This window comes from Lontra canadensis, unplaced genomic scaffold (assembly GCF_010015895.1).
Source record: "Lontra canadensis isolate GAN:19392208 unplaced genomic scaffold, GSC_riverotter_1.0 scaffold66, whole genome shotgun sequence".
Classification (NCBI taxonomy): domain Eukaryota; kingdom Metazoa; phylum Chordata; class Mammalia; order Carnivora; family Mustelidae; genus Lontra; species Lontra canadensis.
Genome location: NW_022631060.1, coordinates 11,407,364 through 11,433,341, shown reverse-complemented (window position 1 = coordinate 11,433,341; position 25,978 = coordinate 11,407,364). Strand labels below are relative to the sequence as shown.

Sequence of the window (25,978 nt, the reverse complement as noted above, 5' to 3'; positions counted from 1 at the left end):
CGCACACGCAGGGACGGGGCAGGGGGCCACTGGCAACTAGTGGGGGTGGGGAGGCAGTGGGGTGAACTGAAGACCCCACACATCTTCTCTTCTCTTCCCCGGGGAAGTGGGTCGTGGAGGAGAGCGTGGGCCAAGGGGCAGCCCTGCCCTTCGGATTTTTTTTTTTTTTTTAAAGTAGCTCCGCGCCCAGAGTAGCTCCAACCGCGGGATCGCACCGTCAAGACCCCCGCTGAGAGCAAGGTGGGGTGCCCCACCGGCTAAGCCACCTAGGCACACTGCTGGTTTGGGGTTTTTTTTAAAGATTTATTTGTGGGAGAGAGAGCTTGCAGGCACGAAGCAGAAGGGAGGAACGGAGAGAGAGGGTCTCCAAGCGCAGTCCCCACTGAGTGCAGAGCCCCGTCCTAGCTGGAAGCCAGACCCGGAGATCACCACCTGAACGGAAATCCAGAGTCCCCGGGTGACCCACGGAGCCAACCAGGTGCCCCCACCCTTCCGCCTTTGTAATCTTAATGAGAATTGTTCAGACAAGAATACTCATACCCTTGAGAATAAGACATTTGGAAAGCAGTTCGAGGTGGCTTTTCATAGGAAAAACTCAGAGGACCTACAAGGGACAGTGTGGAGGGGGTCAGGGAAGAAGTCCAGCCTGCGGTCCTGCCCTGGGGAGGCCAGCAGAGGAGGCTCTGTTCCCCACTCTGTGGCTCTGGTGCCCCTCCTAGCGGGGGTCCACCTGCCACAATCCCCCTCCCCCGCCCATGGCCTGCAGCCACTGCTTCCCAGTCCTGTCACTCAGGCAAGCCCATGCACCAAGCCACAGGTGACAGTCCGGAAGCCAGGACGGGGTGCCTCCTTGCACCGAGTGTTAACTGCCCACAGGGGGACCTCACAGGCCCACTGGCTGTCACCCCCTGCGAGGTCTCCAGGGAGTTTGCTCTCCATCTTGGAGAACCTCCTTTTCCTTCAGGTCAAGAATCTCCGTGTCAGCTGGGGAGGTGGCGGCCCTGCAGTACAGGCCCCCCTCCCGCCCCCGCGGTCAGGCCTCGAGAGGAACTGAGGCCTCCAGCTGGCGCTATCGTGGAAAGGCCCACTGCGGGCGGGCGCAGCACGTGGTTTACGGGAAGCCCCAGTGCCACCGGGCCCAGGCGGGGGCGGGGCCAGGGATGGGATGCACCGTCACCTCCCACGGCCAGCAGCTCCGGGAGAGACCCTGGCTGGTCTGGCCGCTGACTCTCATGCAGCCAAACTTGGAAATTGTCGCTTTATTGTGCGGGTTGGAGTGGGGGCCAGCGGCCAGCAGACATCAGGTCCTGCCCACGGGGGAGGCGGGGAGCCAAGCTAGATGTAGGAGGAGCCAGTGCTAGGCGTGTCATCGGCGTGGGGACCGGCATCTGCGTCCTCGTCACTGCTGGCCTCGCTGCCAGAGTCGATGGCACCAGCCGCGTCTGAGGCGGGTGTGTTGAGGACCACCACATCGGCCTCAGCCCCAATGTCCTCCCCGAACCACACAGCCTTGTAGCCGCCCTCAGGCCGCCGCTCCTTGGTCAGGATGGACCTCATGGCCGCTGGGCTACCTCCATCGTGGGTCAGCTCGGGGGACTCTGAGGCTGGACGCAGGGTCGTGGTGCTGGAGGGCTCTAGGAGCGCAGGCTTCGGGGTCTCCGCGGGCTCCGGGGCCGCCCGCGTGAGACCGGGGGAGGAGCGGGGAGCTGGCGCCCAGTTGGCCTCCTGGGGGGCGTCAAAGGCCTCATTGTCAAAGCTGAGGGGCTGGCGCTCCTGCGGAGGGGAGAGGGACAGCCAGGGCCTCAACCAGGACCCCAGGCCTGGGCCGGGACCCCCACCCCAGAGACAAGGACCCAGGCTAGTCCTTCTTTCTGCCTCTTTCGGCCTCCTCCCCATTGTGTGGGCTATACCCCAGCCTTCCTCACCTCTGCTCCCCCTCCTGCCCCTTCTCTGTCCCCCTCTCTACCTCTCCTTGGCTCTGTCCTCACCTGCCTGTCTCTCCCTCTCCCTCTCTAGTCCTGGACCCCAGCCCCCCAGGGCCTCACCACAGCTTTCCCGGAGCAACACTTGAGCCGCTGGCCGTAGTGCTTGTTGACCAGGATGAGGAGGGCGAGCAGAGCCAGAAGGAGCAGTGCGCCCAGCACCCCGCCCAGGGCCGCCATGTCCACGACAGAGAAGCGCCGGTCCCCGGCTGCACCGACACCTGGCTCGCTGTCCCCGGGGGTCCCCGCAGTGCTGCCTCCTCCAGTCTGGGCTGGCCCTGGGAGCAACACCACCCACTGACCATCAGCACCCCAAGCACTTCCCAGACAGACCTGCCCCAGGCTCTGGACACCATGACAACAAGCCAGACTGGGTGTCCCACCAGAGCTGGGGTTCTGGGGCATGGTACCACTCCCCCGCCGCCCACCGCCCTGCTGAGGAGCTGTGTGTTCCCCTTGAGGAGGCTGCCAAAAGGAGGGAGGGGAGATGGGGGTCAAGGCCCACCAGCTCCTGGTCGGGGGGGGGCCCAGCACCATAGGAGGGACCATGAAGGCAGTGCTGGGGCCCCTGGAGAGAACAGCATGGAATTATAGGCCCACTGGACCCCAAATCTGGCTTCTGCCCCGTCCTCCATACACCTTCCCCAGGTTACCTTGTTGGGGGCCCCAGAATAGGTCTCTGCCCAGACCAGAGCAAACCCCCTGGGATTTCAGGGTCAGTGTGGTCAGGCTGGGCCTCCCCGCCCCGGGTGGGCCCTGCCCTACAGGGATTCCCAGGACCCCCAGCAGTAAGCATCAGAGAATAGATGGGTGACTCTGGGGCAAATGAGAGGGGCTACCTGAGGTCTGGGGAGTTCTGCTGGGCCCAGGGGGCATCGGCTGAGAGGTTCCTGGCTTCAGCGTCTGTGTTGAGTCCCCGCTGGGTGAAGCTGATGGGAGGAAGGTGCTGGTTTCCACGCTGGGGGGTCCCCCGGGCGTAGATGAGGCAGGTGGCCTCGGAATTGTGCTTGAAGTGGGGTGCGGGCCCTGAGAGGGCCCCGGGGTCGCAGAGCTGGTCGTAGAGGGTGCCTGAGAGGGCCCCGGGGTCGCAGAACTGGTCATAGAGGGTGCCTGAGAGGGCCCCGGGGTCACAGAGCTGGTCGTAGAGGGTGCCTGAGAGGGCCCCGGGGTCGCAGAACTGGTCGTAGAGGGTGCCTGAGAGGGCCCCGGGGTCGCAGAACTGGTCGTAGAGGGTGCCTGAGAGGGCCCCGGGGTCGCAGAGCTGGTCGTAGAGGGTGCCTGAGAGGGCCCCGGGGTCGCAGAGCTGGTCGTAGAGGGTGCCTGAGAGGGCCCCGGGGGTCTGGGGGCTTCCAAAGTGGTGCTGCTGGGGGGCCTGCTTGTTCTTCCAGTCTCTGGGGATGTGGGGGTCTCTGGGGAGCCTGGGGACGAGGGATAGGATTCGGGCTCGGCTCTGCCCCCAGCATGCTGCCCTGGGGAAGCGACCAGCCCAGCTGAGGCAAGAGGCCTTCCCGGAGCTGCTGCCTGGGGGGTCCGCGTCCAGCTCACCTGTGGGGGGGGTGGGCTCCTCCCACTCCAGCACCTGTATCTCCACCACCGTGCGGGCTGTACCTGCCGTCACTGTGTTGTTGGCCTCAACCTGGAGCAGAAAGGGGGCTTGTCCCTCGCAGGCCCCGCCTTAGCCCCTACCCCTTGGAGATGCCCCCTGCCCTCACCTCTGCGTAGAAGACCCCCTCGTGGGCCAACAGAGAGGCGGTCAGCAGGGTCTCCCCATCCATCCGGAAGTCAGTGTTATTGGTGACATGGTAGGCGATGGCAGAGTTGAGGTCCTAAACACGGCCCAGTGAGTCCCGGGCCCAGGCTTCCCCTGTGACCCCCCCCAGCCCACCCGCAGCGGGGCCGGTGCCTACCGGAAAGTCAGGGTCCTGGGCCCAGACCCTCAGAGGCAGGGAGGGGGTGGTTGCATCCTTGACCTCCACGCCTCCTCCAGAGCCGCGCGCCACCATGCCGTGGTAGCGGCTCTTGGTGAAGTAGGGCGGGCTCCCAGTGGCATTTCGAGCCTCGATCGTGACCCAGGTCACCGAGTAGCGGGCGCGGTCTGCCTGCTCACCCTGGGGGGGAGGGGAGGCCTCAGCGATCAGCGGGTCCTCAAGGGCAAGTCTTGCAGCCTGAGGCTCAGGAAGGCCGTGGAGGCCTGGCCAGGGCGCCCACCTTGACCACCAGAGTGAAGGTCTTTGGGCTGGGGACACTTCTGGTCATGGTGAGGTTGCCTGAGTCAGCGCCAAGGGCAAACGTGCCATCTTCTTGTCCTGCGAGGGTGGTGGGAAAGCTTGGCCTCCTGCCCCCTCCAGCGGCCTGAGGGCGAGGGTCCCACGGGCTCTGCCCAAGTCCCCCGGAGCCCAGGGTGGGGTGGGGTGCAGGACACAGAGGGAAACAGGGGTGTGGCCCGCACTTACCCTGCACAATGCTGTAGAAGATATGCTGGTTGATGCCCTGATCCCCGTCCACGGCGTAGATGGGCCCAGGACGGAGCACGAGGGGGCCTGGCTGCAGGGACAGGGACAGGAGGAGATGCCGTGGGGCTGGGGTGTCGGGCCCAGCTGACCGTCCGACTTCCCTTAAGAGGAAAGTCGTCTCTCTGCAAGGGCCCTCCAGGCCCCCGGCTCCGCTGCTACTGACTTGATTGGCTCAAAGACACCCGACTGATGGAACGAGGAGCGTTTCCAGAACGGGCACGCGCGCGGGACAGGCAGAAGTCATGGGGAGTCGGAGTCAGGTGCTCAGGACGCTCCACTGTGCTGCGGTGTCTCCGTGGGCCTCTTGGGCCAGAGCAGGGACGTCAGCGGGTCAGAGAGGCCACCTGGAGCACCACCACGGCCCCTCACGCTGCAGCCCTCCCAGCCCAAGGGACTAGGTCCCCAAGGCGCTGCCCGGCCCTGCCCGGAGACCACAGGGCCACGCGCCTCCCTCTACGCTCAGGGGCTCCGTCACCGCTCGCCACCCCGTGGTTGGGTGGGATTGGCTTCTGAAGAACGTTCGCATGAAAATCGCAACCAAATGTGGCCCCCTGACACCCGAGCCCTGCCCCCTATGTCCCTCCTGCCCTCCCTGGCCCCCGTACCAGCTGGTGCCCCGTGGGGACAGCACCGTGGTACTCAGCGTTGATGCAGACGTGGTGGTCTGAGTAGGCACAGGGCAGGAACCAGGGGGGCCGAAGGTCAGCAGGCTGCACCTCCAGGATCAAGGTGGCCGTGGCCGTGTGGCTGGGTTCTGCATTCTCCTCCCGCGTGTCCTGCGGCAGCAGAGCCCGACTGGATCAGGCCCGGGGGGTCCCGGGCTGGGGGCGTCTCGGGGGGGACCTGAGCCCCCGCCTGCTTACCCGCACCAGCAGCAGGAAGTCGATGCTCTGCTGCGCGTCGAAGTCCAGGCGCCGGTCCAGCCGCAGGGCAGGCAGGTTGGTGCCCACCAGGGAGAAGAAGCTGCTGGCGCCCTGGGGAGGCAGGGGACGGGACTCAGTCTTGGAGCCCAGGAGGACACAGAAGGAGGGTTTGGGGGGACACTGACCGGGGTCACCTCCTGGAGGGTATAGAACAAGATGTCATCCTGGTCGCGATCCTGGGCCTCCAGTCCCGTCGCAGGGATGACAATGGTGCTCACTTTAGTGTCCTGGGGGAAGCAGGGCAAGTGAGTGGTCTGGCTGTACCTTTGACCCCCATGGTCGAGCCCCTGGCCCCTCTCACTCACCTCAGATACATTCTCTACCTTGACTTGAAAGGGGAACTCGGGAGGGTTGTCGTTGACGTCCAGCACAAACACAAAGACTCTGAGCTTCGTCACCTGCAGGACAGGGCGGAGTCAGCCCTGGGCTCCTGCTCGGCGAGGATTGGGTTAGGGTTAGAGGATTGCGGGACAGACCACAGACGCAACCCCGCAGCTCACGAGGTGGCCACCGCCCCGGAGGAAAGCAGCACCGGTGCTGGGCAGGGTGGGGGGTGCCCGGCAAAGTCCCTAATGAGAACAGTGGGAGAACACTCGCGTTGCTTCAGAAATAATTCTCAAGAAATTATTCTCAAGAAAAAGGAAGAGAGGAAGAGAACCCATAGATTGAAAGAGGCTTAAGAGGGGGTGCCTGGGTGGTTCAGTGGGTTAAGCCTCTGCCTTCAGCTTAGGTCATGATCCCAGGGTCCTGCTTCCCGCTCTGTCTCTGCCTGCCTCTCTGCCTACTTGTGGTCTCTGTCAAATAAATTTTAAAAATCTTAAAAAAAAAAAAAGAGGCTTAAGAGGGGCGCCCAGCTGGCTCAGTGGGAGGAGAAGTTGACTCTCGATCTCAGGTTGTGAGCTCAAGCCCACGTTGCGGGTAGAGATGACTTAAAGAATCCATCAACCTAGAAAGGAAGAAGGGAGGGGGAGGGGGGGGGGGGGGGGGCCCTCAGGAGGAGTAGCGGCCAGTCTCAGTAGGTGGGCTTTGCCGGGGTCTCTGTGACTGTGGGAATGGGAGGGCGTCAGGTGTGACATGATGCTGAGGAGCCCTTTTCCCGGAGGCCGCGGCACTGTGGCTGTTTAAGAAGGCCTTGTCTTCCGGAGTCCCGTGCTGAGGTGTCGCGGTGGTGTGCGTGCTGTGTGCGCCAGGACACCTCCAGGCACTGGAGCACTGGAGCCCGTGGGCCGTGGGTCCGGTCCAACCGGCAGGTGCGTGGGCACGGGGCTTGTAGCTTAAAACAGGGCGGTCAGTGCCTCTCTGGGAAGGTGAACTTGGAGTGAAGACGTGAGACGGTGGGAGAGGGAGGCAGGTGCCCATCTGGGGAGAGGGCTCGAGGCTGGCTGGAGTGGGGTCGGGGTCCACGCACCCAGCCTGCACCCCGCACGGTCCGTGCGGCCTCGGCTCCGAGGGAGAAAGCAGCCGGGCTGTCCACTTGCTTGATCAGAGCGTTTGGCCACACTGAGAGTGGACTGGCCAGGGCCAAGAGGGGAGCAAGCGGGCCAGCTGACAGTTGGAAGTTTCCAGAAAGGAGATGCTGGTGGCCAAGGCTCTGATTGATGTGGAGTCCAGCCTGAGGCAGAGCCCACAGCCTTGCTGACAGAGAGACATGGGGGGTCAGTGGGGGGTGAGGGACCCGGCAGGGTGAAGTGCCTTCTGTGTTGGGGGCTCTGGGTTGGGGGTCTCTGCTGGGGTCTGCATCTCAGGGCAGAGTCTGGGCGGGAGGAAGTGTGGCGCTAACATACCACAGGGTGAGGTCACCAGGGAGTGGCCCTCGACCAAGCTGAGCAGAGTGGAGAGGTTGGGGCCTGGAGTGCGCTGATGTCACAGGCTGGGGGCAGCCACACAGGAGCGGGGGTGCGGTGAGGGGTACTCACCACGGTGTCGCCACTTCTGCACTCCAGGTGCGCCTCCAGCATCGTGTTCTCCTAAAGGGGCAGACGGGGGTCAGGGTCACCTGCCCGGCTGACCACAGTGTGCTGTCCCTCTGTCACAAGTGAGGAGACAGGTGGGGAGGGTCCCCAGAAGCCCTGCTAAGTCCGGAGGGCATCGGGAGCCCAGGCAGCTGGAGCCCCCAACAGCCCTACCCGCCTTGGGGCCCCAAGAAGGGCCAGTCATTGCCTGGGGGGCGCAGAAGCCTCAGGCCGCCTGGGACGCCTTGTCTGGGGAGGGGTGCGGGAGGCTGCTTGGGTCCTGTGGAGGGTGAGCCCTCCCGCCGCCCCCGCCTGGCCTGCCATCTGCACCTCATAGTCGGGGGTCACGTTGAGAAAGAGCTGAGTCCCCTGGATCCGGAAGGCGTCGGGGGTGGACGACGGTCCGAGGGTCACCTGCTGGCCCGCGGGGACAGAGATGTCAGCCAGGGGCCCGGGCCAGTTAGTATTCTCTGCGACTTCGAAGATGGTGTCCTTCACAGAGCAGACTGGAAAGTTGGAGAGGAAGAGTCAGTGCCCTCCTGGGGCCTGCCCACCACCCAGCCCCCCGCCCCCTCCCCGCAGGTACCCTGGGCCCGGGCCGTGGCCATGAGCAGTGACAGCAGCAGGGCCCAAGCCCCCATCTTGGCAGCCGTCCCCTGGCCAGACCCTCTGAGCAGCTGGCTGGCGCTGCTGGTGGCGGCTCAGCCTGGGCGACCTTTGCCCCTTCCGGGCACCGCCCCATGTTATGATCCTTTACAAGCCACCGGGCCTCCTCCAAGGGGGCTCCCGCAGGCCGCCTGGCCAGGCCTACCCTGCTGTGGGGAGGGGGCGAGCTGGGGGTTCCCCAACAGAGCCGGGCCACATAGGGGGAACCAAGGGGGCTCAGCTCTCAAATACCAGGGCAGGACGCAGAAGGTGCTCAGGATACCCTGGGCCTGCAGAGGGGGCTAGGGGGTGTGGCTGGGTGGGCAGAAGCTGGGGCAGGGAGCTGGGGGGCAGGGGCAGGGGCTCAGCCGAGGCTTCTTTGTTGGCTGTACCCACCCCTCCCCCCCATCCCGGCAGCCCCTCTGCTGGCCTCTTCTTCCAGAATCATCTTGGAGCAAGGTTCAGGCCCCAGGTGCTCCCTCCAGGTCCACCTCCTCCCCCTAACCCCGCATCAACCATCTAGGTCTGGAAGGAAAAGGCTGTTTGTGCCCTGGGGTCACCCCTGCTTGTCCTGGAAACCAGCCGTCCCCTCCAAGGGGGTGGGGTGGGCAAAAATGGGGACGTCCAAGCTTCAGGAGGCTGCCAGGAGCTCCTGGGGGGACCCAGGTCCCCAGGGGTTCTGGTGCTTGACAGAGGAGTTCCTGGCAAGGCTCCTTGGCCCAGGCCCCCAACTGCCCTTCCCCCAAAGGCGCTCCCCGCCCTGCCCCCACGGGCCAGGCCTCAGCAGCAGAGAGGGAGAAGCAGGAGGGAGGGGCTGCTACGACACGGGGGGGGGGGGGGGGGGGCTGTGGTCCTTCTGCTCTCTAGCTTTGCCCGGCCACTGCCCCCCAAGGCTCCCGGCCCCTGCAGGTGGTGCCTGCCTGGCTCCCGCAGGCCCCAGCTCCTCCGGGGGCGTCGTGACCCCCCCCCACTCGTCAGAGCAGTCAAGCACGAGACCACAGAACCTGGAGCCGCGGCATGGGTGGGTGTCTCTCTCTGGAGCGGACGCTGGGGCCCTTCTGCCCCTGCTTCCTGCCCGGGCCTCCTTGCCCCCCTCACTCTCCACCCCCAGCTGCTCCACTGCCCGACGCATGGCCTCCGTGACAGACGTCCTGTGCCCCCCACCCGCGCACCCAGAGCCCCTGAGTGTTTGCCGAGTGGATGACAGGGATGCAGGTGGGTCTCTGGGGAGCTCCTGGGGAAGGAGAGATAAGGGAGGAGAGGCGCCCCGCTGGCTTCCCAGGTTTAAAGGGCGGCTGGGTGCGGTCACCGGGCTACAGGCTGCGGTCGGGGCCTCCTGCATTCTGACTGCACTGACCTGGGAGATGGCGCGGAGTGAGCTCACGGGGCCAGTGTCTGAATTCCTCCTTTATTGGTGACAAGTGCAAGCCCTCCTCCTCCTCCTCCCCACCCTCCCCTGGCCCCTGCCGGTGCCGGTGCAGGATCGGGACTCCTTCTTCCTCAGGGCCTGCTCCGGGTCGCCTCCGCAGCGGGGATGGCTGGCTCTGCAAAGGTGGCCCCAGACCCGGACCCAGGAGGCAACCGGGGAGACCAGGTCTGATCCAGGGGGTCCCTCAGGGGCATCCTGCGCGGGGACAGCCAGGTCAGGGGCGGGAGACTGCGGCCCCCTGGGGGAACCCCGCCTCCTCTGATCACCAGCACGGTTTCCCCTTCCCAGACGTGGGGCACCCTGCCGCGTCCCGTTCCTGCCCCAGACCCAGGGTCCTGGTGGGGGGGCGGTGGGCAGAGGAAGGGTGCGGGGCAGGAGCTCGTGGGCACAGCGGGCGGGGGTCTCACCAGGCCTGCAGGGTGGGTGTGTCCGGCCAGTGCAGGCAGAGGCGGCCCTCGGCCGACTTGGTCCAGCTCGTGCTGTTCTCCGGGTCCTGCTCGCTGCCCCCCCATCCCAAGTAGAATTAGTCCCGGAGGTGCCCGGCGCCCACGCCCCGCAGTTCTCCCGCAGCCGGGGGAGCGCCGCAGCCCCTCACCTGCGCTTGCCCACCAGGCCCTGCAGCAGCCTCTGCAGCCGCGCGCTCTCCCGCAGGCGGCTGAGCTCGCTGGTGAACGTCCCGTCTGAGTGCCGCGGGGCCCTGCGGGGCGGAGGGCGGGGGCGCGCGTCGTTTCAGGGCCAGGCCGGGGTTGGGGGGGTGGGGTTCGAGGAGCGGGCGTGGGTCCCTCACCTGGGGGGCGCGGGGAGCGCGGCGGAGCCCCGGAGTAGCGGCGGCAGCAGCAGCAGCAGCAGGGGCGCGACGGCCATGGTGGGCGCGCGGGGTGCTGAGCGCTGCTGCGGCCGCCCGAGCCCCGCGCGGCCCTTTTATAGCGCCCGGGAGCGGGGCATCGATCGAACCCGAAGGTCAGAGCCGCCCACCCAGCTGTCGCCCGGGCTGGCCGCCCGCCCCCACCGCCGCGTCGGCGCCCCTTGGCTGGCTGGGCAGGGAGGGGAGCGCTGCGCCGGGGCGCGGGCCCGCAGGGGTCGGGTAGGGGCGCCCCCGAGGGCGGAGGGACATCCGGGCGAGGCTGCAGCGGGAACAGCATGTGCAAAGCCTCGGAGCCGCCCTTCCCGCTCTGGGCGCCGAGCGGGCGAGGGCCTCGGAGGCAGGCTCGGGAGGGGAGATGCGCGGGAGGGCGACCTGGGCCGCGGACTCCGCGGGAGAGGCGGGGCGGGCGGTGGGAATGGGGAAGGCTGGGCCTGTGCCTCTTGTCCGAACTTACTGCTCAATTTTTCTTAAACATAAAACTGCTGTTTATGAAATTCTACTGATTATTTTTAAATGAGTGTAAAGTTTGGGGCACCTGTCTGGCTCAGTAGGGCTTAGATTCTTGATCTTGGGGTCATGAGTTTGAACCCCACATTGGATGTAAAGATTACTTATATGAATAAATAAAAACTCAAAAAAATATATTTTTTAAATGAATGTAAAGAGGCACCTGGGTGGCTGAGTGGGTTAAGCCTCTGCCTTCGGCTCAGGTCATGATCTCAGGGTCCTGGGATCCAGCCCTGCATCGGGCTCTCTGCTCAGCGGGGAGCCTGCTTCCTCCTCTCTCTCTGTCTGCCTCTCTGCCTACTTGTGATCTCTGTCTGTCAAATAAATAAATAAAATCTTTTAAAAAATAAATAAAATAAATAAATATCTTTCTAAAAAATAAATTTATTTTAAATGTATAGTATTGATATCTGAATTCTAAACTCTGTTCCATTGATCTATGTCTAACGGTATGCCTGTGCCATTCTGTTTTGATTCCTGTAGCTTTGTAGCAAATTTTGAAATTAGAAGCTGTGAGTCCTACGACTGTTTTTCTTTTTCAAAATCGTCTTGGTTATTTATGGTTCCTTTCATACACATCCGAACGAATTTAGGATTGGCTTTTCTATTTCTTAAAAAAAAAGAAGCTAAGGGAGTTTTGATAGGGAGGGTACCAAATCGACAGATGGGTTTGCTGAGAAAGGCCGTCTTAACACTACGAAGTCTTCTACACCATGAATGTCGTCTTCTTTAATCTCCCCAGCAATGTTTCATACCTGTCAGTGTGCCCGTCTTTCATCTTCTTGGTTAAATTTCTTCTTCTCTATTTTTTTTTTTTAAGATTTACTTATTTGAGAGAGAGACAGAGACAGAGAGAGAGAGAGTGCGCACAAAAAGTGGGAGGGGTAGAGGGAGAGGGAGAAAGAACCCCAAGGCGATTCAGAGTGGCGTGAGTGGAGTGTGGAGCCCAACATCGGGCTGGGTCTCACGACCCTGAGATCATGACCCGAGCTGAAAGCCAGAGTGGGAATCTCAACCAACTGTGCCAGCCACGGGCCCTGCTGAAATTTTTTTCTATTTTATTCCTTTTTTTTCTTTTGTGAGCAGCAAAAAGTTTATTGACCAATAGTAAAGTTTATTGAGTGACAGTACAAAGTTCCAGAAGAGGGAAGGAACCCTGGAGGGTTGCCCTCTAAGTATTTTATTCTTTTTGATGCTATTACAAATGAATTATTTTCTTAACTTCATTTTTGAATTGTTCTTTATTAGTATACAGAAATATAACTGATTTTTGCACGATGATCACCCACCCTGCAACTCTTCTGAATTTATGTATTAGCTGTAATAGGGTTTTCTTTTGCTGGATTTTCTATGCATAAGATCATGTCATCTGCAATTAGAAATAGTTTATTTTTTCCTTTCCAATTTTGGATACCTTTTATTTCTTTTTCTTGACTAATTGTTCTAGCTAGCACATGACAAGGAGGAGCAGCAAAAGTGGGTGTCCTTGTTGTTTTCTTGATCTTAGGAGAAAAGCTTTCAGTCTCTCACTATTGAGTGTAATGTTTCCTGTGGGGTTTTTAAAAAAAAAAAAAATTATCTATTTATTTATTTATTTATTTGACAGAGAGAGAGAAAGGGAGATCACAAGTAGGCAGAGCAGCAGGCAGAGAGAGAGGGGGAAGCAGGCTCCCCCACCAAGCAGAGAGCCCGATGCGGGGCTCGATCCCAAGACCCTGAGACCATGACCCGAGCCGAAGGCAGAGGCTTTAACCCACTGAGCCACCCAGGCGCCCCTCCTGTGGGTTTTTGATAGATGTCCTTTATCACGTTGAGGAAGTTTCTTTCTTTCTTTTTTTAAGTTTCTTTCTACTCATAGTTTATTGAGGTTTTTTTTTTTTTTATCATAGAAGGGTATTGGATTTCATTAAGTGCTTTTTCTGCATCTGTTGCGATGATTAAATGGGCTTTTCCCCTCTGTTCTAGCAATGTGATGTACTACACTTGCTGAGTTTTTTCTGTTGAATTACCGGTGCCTTCCTGGAATAAACACCACCAAGTGCATAATCTTTTGAAAAATGCTGCTGGATTAAGTTTGCTCAGATTTTGTTGAAAAGTTTTGTGTTTTTGTTTTCTTTTTAAAGATTTTATTTATGTATTTTTCAGAGGGAGAGTGAAAGAGCGAGGGAGCACAAGCAGGGGGAGCAGCCGGCAGAGGGAGAAGCAGGTTCCCCACTGAGCAGAGAGCAGGATGCGGGCTCCATCCGAGGACCCCGGGATCATGACCCGAGTGGAAGGAAGACTCTTAACCGACTGAGCCGCATGGTCATCCCTGTTGAAGAGTTTTGTATATATATTTATAAGGGATATTAATCTGGAGCTTTCTTTCTTGTGATGTCATTGTTGAGCTCTGAGAATTCTTTATATATGTTGTATACAAGTCCTTTGCTGAAAATGTATTCTGCTGATATTTTCTCCTATTCTTTTTTTTTTTTTAAAGATTTTTATTTATTTATTTGACAGAGATCACAAGTAGGCAGAGAGGCAGGCAGAGAGAGAGAGGAGGAAGCAGGCTCCCTGCTGAGCAGAGAGCCCAATGCGGGGCTTGATCCCAGGACATCTGGGATCATGACCTGAGCTGAAGGCAGAGGCTTTAACCCACTGAGCCACCCAGGCGCCCCTATTTTCTCCTATTCTATGAGTGGAAATTTTTTAAACTTAAAAAAAAAAAAAGATGTTATTTATTTGAGAGAGAGTATGAGAGAGAGAGAGAGAGTGCACAAGCAGGGGGAGAGGCAGAGGGAGGGGGAAAAGCAGACTGTCCGCTGAGCAGGGAGCCCCAAGCTTGGCTTAGCCCAGGACACTAGGATCATGACCTGAGCTGAAGGAAGGCATTTAACCACTGAGCCACCTGGGAGCCCCAATCCAGTACCTGTTTTGTCAGATTTCCACATATTTCATGTATTATTACAGCTGTTGTAAATGGTATGCTTTTACTTTTTAATTTTGGCTTCCAGTTATATGTCGCTGGTGTACAGAAATACAAGGATCTTCATGTGTTGACTTTGTACCCTGCCACCTGGCTCAGCTGACTTGTTAGTTCTGGGAGCTTTTGTAGATTCCTTGGGGTTTTACTTAGACAGTCATGTTGTCTGCGAATGGGGCAGTTTGCTTCTCCCTTTCCAATCTGCATGTATTTTATTTGTGTATTTTTTATCGCTCGATTGCGCTGGCAGGAATGGCAGCACAATGTTGACTAAGAGTGGTGAGAACGGACACCCTTTTTCCTGAGTTTAGGTGGAAAGCACTCAATCTTGCATCATTAAGTGTCATGCTGGCTGCAGGGTTCGAAGATGTCTTTTGTTGGTTTGAGGGAGCGCCTTCCGGTTCTTGGTTGCTAAGCACTTTCATCATGAGCACATATTGAATTTTGTGAAATGTTTTTCTCCATCAGTCAATATGATCATGTGATATTTCTTCTTTGGATTGCCAAATGGTATTTTACATTAATTTGAGACCATCCTTCTTTTCAAATTAAGTAGTTAATGCTATGAATTTTCCCCTGAACAGAGCTTTATCTCCGTCCCATAAATTTTGATATCATGCTTTTTTTTTCCTTTAGTTCAAATTATTTTCTAATTTCTCCTTTGACCCACTGATTACTTCAAATTGTGTTAATTCCAAAATTTTTAGAGATTTCTCTGCTTTCTTTCTGTTGGTTTCTAATTTAATCCCTTTATGGTCAGAGAACATACTTTGTATGACTTACATTCTTTTAAAAACATTTGTTAAGCTTTCTTTTTTGATGCGGAATATGGTCTATCTTGGTGAATGTGCCATGTCTACTTGAAGAGCATCTGATTTCTCTGTCATTGCACGGACTGTTCCATAAATGTCAAATCTGTCTCCTTGGTTGATGGTCACTCAGCTTCTTCTATAGCTTGACTGACTTTCTGTCCACTCGTTCTGTTGATTAAGGAGAGAGTCTTAAACTATCAAACTATCAAACTTGCAAGCCAAATAAGTGTTATCTAGAATGTTTCAAGCATCCCATAAAATTCTGCAGCAAATGGCTACAAAACTGGCTCCAGCACCTGTTCCAGAGTCACCACGAGGCTGACTGCTCTGGCTTCCGTCCTAGTCTCAGCAGGGGGGAGGGGCCTTCGAGGCTGCACATCCCAGCTTTTGCCAGCCAGAGGCTTTGGACAGAATTAGGACACCCTTCCATCAGGCTGAGCTGCTCAGCTCTGCACCTTTTTTTTTTTTAAGATTTTTATTATTTACTTACTTGTCAGAGAGAGAGAGAGAGCAAGAGAGAGAGCACAAGCAGGGGGAGCAGCAGAGGGAGAAGGAAAAGCAGGCTCCCCACTGAGCAGGGAGCCGGATGCGGGACTTGATTCCAGGACCCTGGGATCCTGACCTGAGTTGAAGGCGGAGGCTTAACCCACTGAACCCCTCAGGCGCCCCTATGGCTACTCTTTTTGAGGTATGGTTCTATGAATTTAAAAAAATGTATTCAGGGGCGCCTGGGTGGCTGAGTGGGTTAAGCCTCTGCCTTCAGCTCAGGTCATGATCTCAGGGTCCTGGGATCGAGCCCCGCATCGGGCTCCCTGCTCAGCGGGGAGCCTGCTTCCCCCCCTCTCTCTGCCTGCCTCTCTGCCTGCTTGTGATCTCTCTCTGTCAAATAAATAAATAATTAATCTTTAAAAAAACAGTCTTAAAAAATAAATTTTTAAAAATAAATAATGTAGTCAACTTTGGAAGCACCAGCAGTTCAATCACCCCCAACTTCCCTCCCACCCCGTCATGTGAGCCCTGACTCTGAGCTCCTCGTGGCCCCTCTTCCCAGTGCATCCGGCTAGAGCTGAACGGAGAGCTAGAGAAACCGACAGTGTACGAGGAGACTTCTCGCTCCTCTCTCAGGAGTCACTAGAACAGACAGAAAACAGCAAGGTCGTAGCAGGTCGGCAGAGCCGCATTCTGACGGGACCCACATCGTCACAGCTCTGCACCGACAGCACCAGAACCAGACAGCACCTGCTGTCCAAGTACGCACAGAACATTTGCGAAAATAGGTTGATTAGACTCTGGGTCATAAAATAAACCTTAACAAGTTTAAAAGAACTGAGGTCTGACGCAGCCTTTCTTCCTCACTGTGATGGAACAGACGAGAAGTAAACAACAGAAAGGCAATAGGAAAATCTCCAAACATTTGGAAACAAAACAACATAGTTCCAAGTAACCATGGGTCACAGAAGTCTCAGGGAAAGATGGAACGTGATCGATCGAACACACAAAAATGTGTGGGATGCACCTCGGAGGGACATATGTAGCGTTAAGTGGTTGTGTCAGGAAAGCACTGGGCTCACAAACCAGAAACAGGACAAACTGAGGACAGAGCCTGCAGGATGAGAGAACAGAGATAAAAGCAGAAATGAGTGAAACTGAAAACAAACTGTAGAAAAAAAATCAATGAAACCAAAAGTTGGTTCTTTGAAAAGATGAATAACATTAATAAACCTCTAGCAGAAAGGTTGCTATATTCTAGAAAAAAACACACATTTCATGAACAGAGGGATGAAAGAGCCTTGGCAACGGAAACCTGCGCGTAGAAAAGGGTTCGAGACGGGACATGTGGGCACCCCGGCCTCGGGCGCTCACAGACACGCGTCCTCACCGTCCGAGCGCGGCCGAGGAGAGAACGTGGGGCCGGACGCCTTCACCAGCGACTCACGCCAGCACCGAAGGAAGCGCCAGCATCAGTTCTACCCGCGCCAGACAGAGACCACCTGAGAGAGAACCACGGCCACGAAGGCCCTTGACCCGCGTTGCCGCACCGAATCCGGCCTGTATGGAAGGAAGGGTATTCCACGGCCAAACGGGCTTCGTGCCTGAGGGCAAGGCCGGCCCCGCACCCCACGCCCAGCCCCGCTCCAGCAGAGCAGCAGACTCGGGAGAAGCCTGCGATCCTCTCCGCAGAGGTGGTAAGAAGACCCGAGAGAACTGGACACCTGTTTGCGTTCAGGCAGACTAAGAATAGACGTTCATGAACCGCAAGCGGAACCCACACCCACAGCTGCCAGGACGCTTACTGGGGACAGGTGAAAGCTTTCCCCATAAGAACAAGGCAAGTACGTTTGCATTCACCATTTCTGAACATTATGTTCAAGTTCCAGTTAGTAAAATAAGGGGGAAGAAATGAAGGAAGGGTGTCCAGGAAGGAAAGGGAGACATAAAATGGTCTGTACTTACTTAGAAATTCTGAGGAAAACTAAAAAACAAACAAAAAAATCCTTGCATTAATAAGTTTTAGCAACAACAAAGACACAAGGTCAACACACAAAAACTGTATTTCTGGGGACGCCTGGGTGGCTCAGTCAGTTAAGCGTCTGCCTTCAGCTCAGGTCATGATCCTGGAGTCCAGGCATCGGGTCCCACATCGGGCTCCCGCTCCGCTGGGAGCTTCTCCTTCTCCCACTCCCCCTGCTTGTGTTCCCTCCCTCGCTATTTCTCTGTCAACTAAATAAATAAAATCTTAAAAAAATAAAAAAATAACAAACCCTATAAAATATTTCTAAAAAGAAACCATGACACGTTAAGTTACAAATCTTACCAAATATGCGCAGGATCTTTATGCTAAAAACAAAATACTGAAGAAAGAAATCAAATGGAGAGACTTGCCTGTGCTCACAGACTGGGGAACCCCACACCCTGGAGAAGTCATGTGGCCCCAAACTAGCGGCTGGGGTTGAACGCGATGGCGATCACATTCCCAGCAGGCCTATGTTTGTAGATACAGACAACCTGATCGAAATCCACAGACACAGGGGCGCCCTGGGGGCTCAGTTAGTGAAGCGTCTGCCTTCAGCTCGGGTCAGGATCTGGGGTCCTGGGATGGAGCCCCCCTTTGGGCTACCCGCTCAGCAGGGAGCCTGCTTCTCCCTGTCAACCCTGTTTGTTTTCTCTCTCTCTCAAATAAATAAATAAATAAAATCTTTTTAAAAATCCATACATAGAGACAAGAGAACTAGAACAGTCAAAACAATTTTGTGAAGGAACAAAGTTCAAGGACTCCTAGAGCCTGATTTCCTGACTTCCCATGAAGCCACGGTCAAGGCTGTGTGTTGTGGCTGAAGGGACAGACACATGGACCCGTAGATAGTGGGACAGAAGAGGGAGTAAAAAGAGAGAGCCCCACACAAATACAATCAAGTGACTCTCTGATAGAAGTTCAAAAGCAATCTAATGGAGAAAAGCGTCTTTTCAACAGATGATGCTGAGATGATCGGACAGCCATAGGCAAGGACAGACAGACAGAGCCTCAGCTCACACCTTACATGTAAAAAAATAAGATGTGAGAATGAAGTAACAGGTACAGCCTGGGAGAAAATATTTTCACATCATGTATCTGACTCTTTTTTTAATCTTATTTATTTATGTATGTATTTTTAATTTATTTGAGAGAGAGTAAGAGGGAGAAGCAGGCTTCCCACTGAGCCAGGAGTCCCATGAGGGGCTCGATCCCAGGACCCAGGATCATGACCTGAGCCGAAGGCAGAGGCTTTAACCCACTGAGCCACCCAGGCACTCCAAGCCTTTTCACTCTTAATGGTGGCCACCATCTGGGGCCCAGGAGGAAACTCCAAGCGGGTCAGAGGCTAGGCTGCATTCACTAGTTGGCACCCAACCCCAGATCGCAGAGCTGCCCCTGCCCTGGACTGTGAGAGAACCACGTTCCTCCTGCCCCAGTCACTAGCGACTCGAGCCTTCTCGTTCGAGTCTTCCAGGCTTCGGCAGGGCAGAAAGCCTGCCTGTCCCTCTACTGCTCTGTGCGAAAGGGAAGGGGGTGCCAGATGCAGCTCAGATCTGGGCGTCCAGCCACACGCGCCCTGCACACACATTTCCTGTGCCAGATCCATGTGCCCTCACCCCTTAAAACGATCAGTGCGGCATTTTTTCCCCAGAGTCCTTGTTTTCTCTTTCAGGTTTTCTTTATTTGAGAGAGCGAGTGAGCCAGCAAGGACCGGGGTGGAGGTGGAGGGAGCGGGAGCACAAGCAGAGTCCCCCAGGGACCTAGATCAGGAGCCCAAGATCACAGCCTGAGTCGGAACCAGGAGTCTGATGCGCTGGGCTGACTGAGCCACCTCGACGCCCCTTTTTTTCTCTTTAATAGCCAGGTGCTTGGCTCATCGAGCTGGTCACTGCATCCCCTGCTGCCCCTGTGAGTTCCTGGCTGCAGCTCTGTGCTCCAGGCCCACCTTGAGTCTCCAGCCTCCCTGGGGTGGGAACGGTGCCTGGGGGCGGTCCCACAGAGCCATGCAGGTGGAGGGCCCATTTCCCCGCCCATTTGCCAGGGGCTCCGGGCTCTGGGTCACTCTGGTTTAGTAATTCTCGCCAAAGGACAAGTTCCGTCCTGCTGTCTCAAGCTAACTCTGTTTAGCAACAACAAAGACACAAGGTCAACACACAAAAACTGTATTTCTGGGGACGCCTGGGACACTGCCCCCCGCAGTCCCCACCGCCGCAGCCTCCCGTGCCCCCACAGTCATGTGTTGGCAGGTGGGGGTGACCCACCGACTTGGCCCGCGATCCTGCGAGTTTGTGGGTTTGGCGGTGCAGGCTCAGAGGGGTCTCGTTTGGGGCAGGCGGGACCAGGACAATCGCGAAGCTCCGAGCGCACCGTCGTCCTGTTACCTCACTTCATGCTCGGAAGTAAGCACCAGGCCGCGGCCGTTGTTGGACAGTAACTGGGCAGGGTCCATTCGGGTCGGACGAGAGGCTGCTTCAGGGGATGGGGTGCAGGCCCAAATGGGGCCTGCAAACATTTTTGGGGGGACTCCCTGGGGCACGAGAGGTTGGGTCGGGTGAACCGAGGGAAGCCCCATCAGGGGCCCACGGGGGAGACCGGCGAGGAGTTGGGGTCTCCCGCTGTCTGGCGGAACCGGCCTGATGAGGGTGCTCTCGGGGTGCCCTGTGGGAGCCTCCGCCTGGAGGCGCCTCCCGGGGAGTCCCGGAGAAGCAGATGCCCCTCGGGCGCAGGCGGGGCCCGGGATCTCCTGGGGCCGGGGATCTCCGGGGCCCGGGGACGGCGCTGCCGTGGGGCGCTCGCACACCTCGAGGGAGGGTCCGGCAGACCTTCCACCCGGGTCGGTTTCCCAGAACGCAGCCCCGCGCGTACCTCCAGCCCTGCGCGGCGGGGCGATGCTGGGCCCCCCGCGCCGATCGCCTCGCTTAAGTCTTCCCTCGAGGGCCGTCGCACGCGTCCTGCGCGCCTGTCGGAGTGCGAGAGCCGCAAAGGCCCGGAGCACCTTAGAGCGCCCGGGGCGCACGGAGCGCGGCGGGTCGGGGCGGACTCCGGCCGCTCTCGGGGCGTGCCCGGGGGGCGGGGCTCCCGGGGGTCGCGACCCGGGCGCTGTCCGCGGTGCTGAGCGCCCGCCCGAGCGCCGCGGGGGGCAGGGGTGCGATGGGGAACCGCAGCGCGGCGGACGCCGACGGGCTGCTGGCGGGGCGCGGGCCGGGAACCGGCGGCGCCGCGGGGTCTTCCGGAGCGGCGGCGGCGCTGGCGGGGGGCGTGCTGCTCATCGGCGCGGTGCTCGCGGGGAACGCGCTCGTGTGCGTCAGCGTGGCGGCCGAGCGCGCCCTGCAGACGCCCACCAACTACTTCATCGTGAGCCTGGCGGCCGCCGACCTCCTCCTTGCCCTGCTCGTGCTGCCCCTCTTCGTCTACTCCGAGGTGAGCCCGCGTCCGGACCGCACGCGCTCGCCTCACCTGCTCCTTCGTCCCCTGTCCCAGTCCACCCTGAGGACCCAGAACCACCCGGCCGCTGGGCTTCTCGGGAACCCCGAGCCAGGGCGGCTGCAAGGACCCTGTGCCTGGTCCTGGGTCTGGACCTCGGTCCCCTCTGACTCCCCGCAGCATCTCACTGTCAGTTAACCTGCTTGGCTAACTGGCTGTCTGCCCTCCTTCCTCTGTATCTCTCTTCTCCTGTCCCTGTTTTGGCGTCTCCCACCTAAGAGAGGCCTTTGCCCTTCAAGCCAGGGACCTCAGAAACAGGCAACGTGGGCAGTCCAGCCACTCACCACCCCCTCAGCCGAGGTTCCATTCCCCAGGGGAGCCAGATGGACAGGCAGATTCGGGTTTACTCTCCCCGCACCACCCCTGCTCTCCCTGGGGCACAGAGACACACACACATCACTGCACAAAGCCACAGCCAGGCGTGACCAGGAACAGGCGCACATCAGAGCACCCCAGGGAAGGAGACCCTTGCTCGCACACATACTGCCCACAGCAGGAGGGCCATTCAGCTGCCAGTAGCTGAGGGGAAGTGAGCAGGGTTGGAGGAAGGGGAGGCCCTGCCCTGATGCTGGAACCCAAAGCAGGGGTTGGTGTGGGGTCCAGCGCCCCCTCCAAGAACCAGGGCCCAGAAGCCTCTGTCCCCAGACCACATCTGGCCCTTGGGTGGGTCCCCCTTGGTGCCAGCCCCTGTCTACTTCATGGTTTGGACAGAGAAAAGCTGGGAGCACAGTGACCCGGGCAGGGGGGAGAGTCGGGGAGGCTCTGTTTTTCTAAAGTGGACATGGTGAGACTGGGCAGGGCTGGGGCAGGGCTGGGGCAGAGCTAGCAGGACAAGGACACACATGACCTGCCCCTCCCCCGGAGCCACAGACAGACGTCATAGAGACAGCTCTTAAGCTCCTAATCGCCCCAAATCAGCCGGAGGGGATTTAGAAGGAGGGTGGCTGTCTGCTCCTTTGTCCTTGGTGGGGGCAGCGGGCCGGTGCTGAGCCCTTTACATATTGCAACTCATTTATCCTCAAGGCAATTGTGTGGATACTATTTACAGATGAGGGGACAAAAGTGAGGTGACCTGTGGAGTCCCAGAGTAGTGATGGAGTTTAACCACACAGGCTGACTCTTAGCCATCCTGTTGGGAGGAAAGGAGGTCAGTGGGCTTCAGGCTCCAGGCAGCCGGCCTGCTGAGGGAGTACCTCCCTACCCCGAGCTCTGCAGCATCAGGGATCAGAGTCCTGGACCCTCGAGACCCCATCTCCAGGGGTTCCCCCAGGCCTTTCTTGGCTTTTGCAGAAAGTGGGGAGGAAGGGAATCTCGTCCAGCTCAATAGGAAGACCGCCCAGGCGTGTGGGCCTCTGGCACATCCTCGCTCCCCCACGCGGGTGGGGGTCAGAAGTGCCCAGCGCAGGCGGCTATGAGGTCTCCTGGGGGTCTCAGACCAGCAGCAGGCCTCGTGTCTGTTGTCCCCCCCCACCCCGTGCCCCTTCCTGGGGTGCAGGTCCAGGGTGGCGTGTGGCTGTTCAGCCCCGGCCTCTGCGACGCTCTCATGGCCATGGACGTCATGCTGTGCACGGCCTCCATCTTCAACCTGTGCGCCATCAGCGCGGACAGGTGAGCTGCCGCCGCCCGCGCCGCCCGGCCCCGCCCGGCCCGCGCCCCTCCGCGCCCTCACCGCGCCCCTCCCCTGTCCCGGCCGCCCGCGCCGCGCCCCCCCACAGGTTCGTGGCCGTGGCCGTGCCGCTGAGCTACAACCGCCAGAGCGGCGGCGGACGTCAGCTGCTGCTCATCGGCGCCACGTGGCTGCTGTCGGCCGCGGTGGCTGCGCCTGTGCTGTGCGGCCTCAACGACGCGCGCGGCCGCGACCCCGCCGTGTGCCGCCTGGAGGACCGCGACTACGTGGTCTACTCTTCCGTGTGCTCCTTCTTCCTGCCCTGCCCGCTCATGCTGCTGCTCTACTGGGCCACGTTCCGGGGCCTGCGGCGCTGGGAGGCCGCCCGTCGCGCCAAGCTGCACGGCCGCCGGCCGCGCCGGCCCAGCGGCCCCGGCCCGCCGCCCCCCGAGGCCGTCGAGACCCCCGAGGCCATCCCGACCCCCGACGCCACTCCGGCCGAGCCCCCGCTGCCGGCGAGCGAGGAGAGGCGCGCCAAGATCACGGGCCGCGAGCGCAAGGCCATGAGGGTCCTGCCCGTGGTGGTCGGTGGGTACCGGCCTGGGGTCGGTGGGCGGAGGGGAAGCGGGCAGCGCCCACGCAGGAGGCGGAGCCTGGGGCAGGTGGGGGGCGCCGCAGGGAGCCCGGCTCACCGAGCGGTCCGTCGCCCCGCTCCGCCCCCAGGGGCCTTCCTGGTGTGCTGGACGCCCTTCTTCGTAGTGCACATCACCGGGGCGCTGTGTCCCGCCTGCGCCGTGCCTCCGCGGCTGGTCAGCGCCGTCACCTGGCTGGGCTACGTCAACAGCGCCCTCAACCCCCTCATCTACACGGTCTTCAACGCCGAGTTCCGCGCGGTCTTCCGCAAGGCCCTTCGCCTCTGCTGCTGAGCAGCCCCCAGCCCGCACCCGAGAGTCCTCCGCGGGGACCTGGCGGTGCCTCGGGGGGCAGGACCCCAGCAAGGGTGGGGGCGGCTTTGTCGGGCTGATTAAACCAGTACCTTCCTGAACACCTGCTGGAAAGGCCGGTGGTGGGGAGTGCGGCCAGGGGAGGAGGGGAGGAGGGGAGGAGGGTGCGCGGGTGCACGGAGGAGGAGCTTCGGCCCCACGTGGAGCCCAGACCCCCCACTAAACCGACCTGGCCAGCTAAGCCCCTCCCTCCTGAGGAAGCCCGGAGAACAGACCCCACAAAGCCGGCTCCAGGCTGGGGTGGGAGGTGAGGTGGGAGGCAAGCCAGCTCTGGGGGGGCAGTGGAGGGAAGCTTCAGGGAGGCCCATTCAGCTTACCCCAGGGAGAAACTTCCAGAACCAGCGCAGCCCTTGCCCGGGAAGGCCGGGACTCTGCGGGGCTGCCTACAGGCTCACTTACCGTGATTCACACCATCCTCCAAAAGGTTCCCTCCTGACACCCCCATCCCAGCTGTCTCGGGTCAGCAGCCCCATCCCCCTAGGCCCAGCCGGTGCCCTCTCTCCGCGGGAGAGTGTGGACAGCTGTCCTGCAGGCTGGCCATGGCAGTTTCCTGAGACTGTCCTTTCCCCAGTGGGAAGACAGCCCCACCCAGACCGGGCCCCTGCTTCAGCAAGGAACTCCAAGGTGGCCTCGCACCCCTCTCCAGGGAGCGGGCCTTGGCCACCATTTTGGCGGCTGCCCCCAGGTCAGAGCACAGCTCCCTGCCTGCTCAGCTTTGACGAAGTCCAAAGCCCTGAGGAGACAGGGCTGGGGTCCTGGCTGGGCCCAACGAGGCGGCCTCCCACCCCTCGGAGGAGGTGCCTGGCCCAAGGCAAGGCCGAGCTACCAAGCTGCCATCCTGGGGAGGTGGGGGCGGCTCTCAGCCCCTCCAACCTGCTCTCCCAGTCCTGGGGCCCAAACTCACAAGAGCACGGGGCTGCCCCTCCCCGCCTGGGGGTTCTCGCCCTCCCTCGCTCAGGGTCTCCGTGGGAGGGAGGTGAGAGCCACCTGGTAGACCCTGGCTCTGGTGGCTCCTTGAGTTTCTGGCACCTTCTTGCCCATGAAGTGTGAGAACAGTTGCAGCAGACACCCTGGGTCTCCCCACAGGGAGCAGCCCCGACGTGGGGACCGGAGGCCCAAATGGCACAACGGAGCCAGCCCAACCGGCTATCCCAGGCACAGATGGTCCCTCCTGGGGGTCTCAGACTCGAAGACCAGGGAGGGTCCCTGGGGGCCCCGGTGGAAGGCAAGGTCAGAGCGACACCCCTGCCCCTGTGCCCTCCGATGCTCCCGCCATGGGCACCTGTGGAGCCCCTGCAGGCAGACAGCGAGCCGAGCCCTTGACCAGCACCGCATGGCAACGGCGGGCCGCTCCCGAGCTCAGCTCTGTCCCCCGGGTGCGCTCCTCACCTGCGTGTGCGGGCAGGGCTGACCCACCCGTGAGCCGCACCTGCCCTCGGGCCGAGCTGGGAACAGGCTGGGAGCCCCACTGGCCCTGGAGGCAGAACCTGCAGCTCCCGCAGCAGAGGACAAGGTGCGCACTGGGGGTGGGGGTGCACACGCAGAGCCACAGAGGGCCTGGCTACCTGGGAAGCCCCCAGAGGAGCCCCGGCTGTCCAGCTCACTCAGCCACCCGCACCAACGCCCAGGGTCACCCCAGCCTGCAGCTCCCTGGAGCTTCAGCTCAGAAGACCCACAGCACCCCGAGTGGCCTGGCCTGTGCCGATTGCTGGCCCCTCGCCTGTCCCCCGAGGCTGCACCCAGCAGGAGATGCTGTCAAAAGCCTTGACCCAAACTCTTGAGGACCCACAACGAAGCCTGTTCCTCCCGTCTCCTGCCCACCCCCCAGGTGCGGCTACACAGAGAACACTTCGTGGCCAAGAAAGGAAACACTGTGAAAAACCGCCCCCAAAACATGTGGTCCTGAGGGCTCTATTTTTTTCTTCTTACTTTATGGAGGCCCCATGCTCAGTGTGGGGCCCAGTGCGGGGCTTGAACTGTCGACCCTGAGATCATGAGTTGGCCACCTAACCGACTGAGGCACCCAGGTGCCCCCACCCCAGGATGGAGCCAGCCCCATGGCGGCGGTGTGGGGGCGGAGCTTTACTTGCAAGGACTCTGGTGCTTACTTTGTGAGCATTTTTGGGTTGGAGAGGTTGCTTCTGAAGGTGCAGACCCCTTCCGCTGAGGCTGACGTGCTCCCCCCACCCCAGGGAAGCAGGCCCATGGCCAAGGGTTGAGAACTGCTCCCTTCCCACCGCGTTGTCTGCAGTGGCGGAAAAACCGCTCCACGTGCGCGATGAAGGTGCCCCGGGGGAGACGGTCTGGGGCACACGATGGGGCCAGGGTCACATCCCACTGCCAGCTCCTTAGCCCTGGGCACAGGCCCCGACTTCTTGGCCTCCATCTCCCCGAGAGCTGGTGGCAGAGGCAGGAAGATGAACTACAGGGGCTCCGGTACTTGTTAGACTCAGTAAAAGAAAAACCCAAAGAACCCAGCTCAGCTGAAGAGCTCAAGGAGCACAGAGGCAGAGCGGGGTTCCGGAGAGCGGGGCTCCTGGTGGGCTCCCTGAGAGCCTCTGGCTGCGCGTCTGTCCTAAGCCCAGGGCCAGGCCGGCCCCGCCCCGGGGACGAGGCTGAGTGGGAAGTAGCGGCTTCTGCGACTCCCGAGCTCACGGCCCTGCCGGTCACCGCTGTGGACGTCCCCTCAGCCCACTCCGGAGCCAGAGCCGGCGTCCCAAAAGCCAAGTCTCTAGGGTGCTACCAACTTGGAAGAACTTTCCGGAAGTAAAAATCCG

General features: G+C 59.8%; 3 protein-coding genes across 3 annotated transcripts; 1 reads left to right on the top strand and 2 right to left on the bottom strand.

Annotated features, from left to right (window-relative positions):
- Positions 1-1,279: 1,279 nt before the first annotated feature.
- CDHR5 (cadherin related family member 5) lies at positions 1,280-8,091 on the bottom strand. Its single transcript, XM_032879852.1, has 16 exons — positions 7,957-8,091; positions 7,701-7,876; positions 7,335-7,385; positions 5,724-5,816; positions 5,544-5,645; positions 5,359-5,469; positions 5,101-5,271; positions 4,436-4,526; positions 4,191-4,288; positions 3,890-4,090; positions 3,695-3,808; positions 3,528-3,618; positions 3,219-3,400; positions 2,822-3,008; positions 2,046-2,260; positions 1,280-1,773 (listed from the first exon to the last, which is right to left on the bottom strand). The coding sequence occupies exons 1-16, from the start codon at positions 8,009-8,011 to the stop codon at positions 1,336-1,338; spliced, it is 2,376 nt and encodes a 791-aa protein (XP_032735743.1). The 5' UTR covers positions 8,012-8,091; the 3' UTR covers positions 1,280-1,335.
- Positions 8,092-9,507: 1,416 nt separating this feature from the next.
- On the bottom strand, positions 9,508-10,498 carry SCT (secretin). The gene is made up of 4 exons (XM_032879092.1): positions 10,232-10,498; positions 10,040-10,141; positions 9,852-9,944; positions 9,508-9,639 (listed from the first exon to the last, which is right to left on the bottom strand). The coding sequence occupies exons 1-4, from the start codon at positions 10,306-10,308 to the stop codon at positions 9,516-9,518; spliced, it is 396 nt and encodes a 131-aa protein (XP_032734983.1). The 5' UTR covers positions 10,309-10,498; the 3' UTR covers positions 9,508-9,515.
- Positions 10,499-20,258: 9,760 nt separating this feature from the next.
- Positions 20,259-23,169, top strand: DRD4 (dopamine receptor D4). Its single transcript, XM_032879847.1, has 4 exons — positions 20,259-20,528; positions 22,087-22,199; positions 22,307-22,785; positions 22,921-23,169. The coding sequence occupies exons 1-4, from the start codon at positions 20,259-20,261 to the stop codon at positions 23,121-23,123; spliced, it is 1,065 nt and encodes a 354-aa protein (XP_032735738.1). The 3' UTR covers positions 23,124-23,169.
- Positions 23,170-25,978: the final 2,809 nt, after the last annotated feature.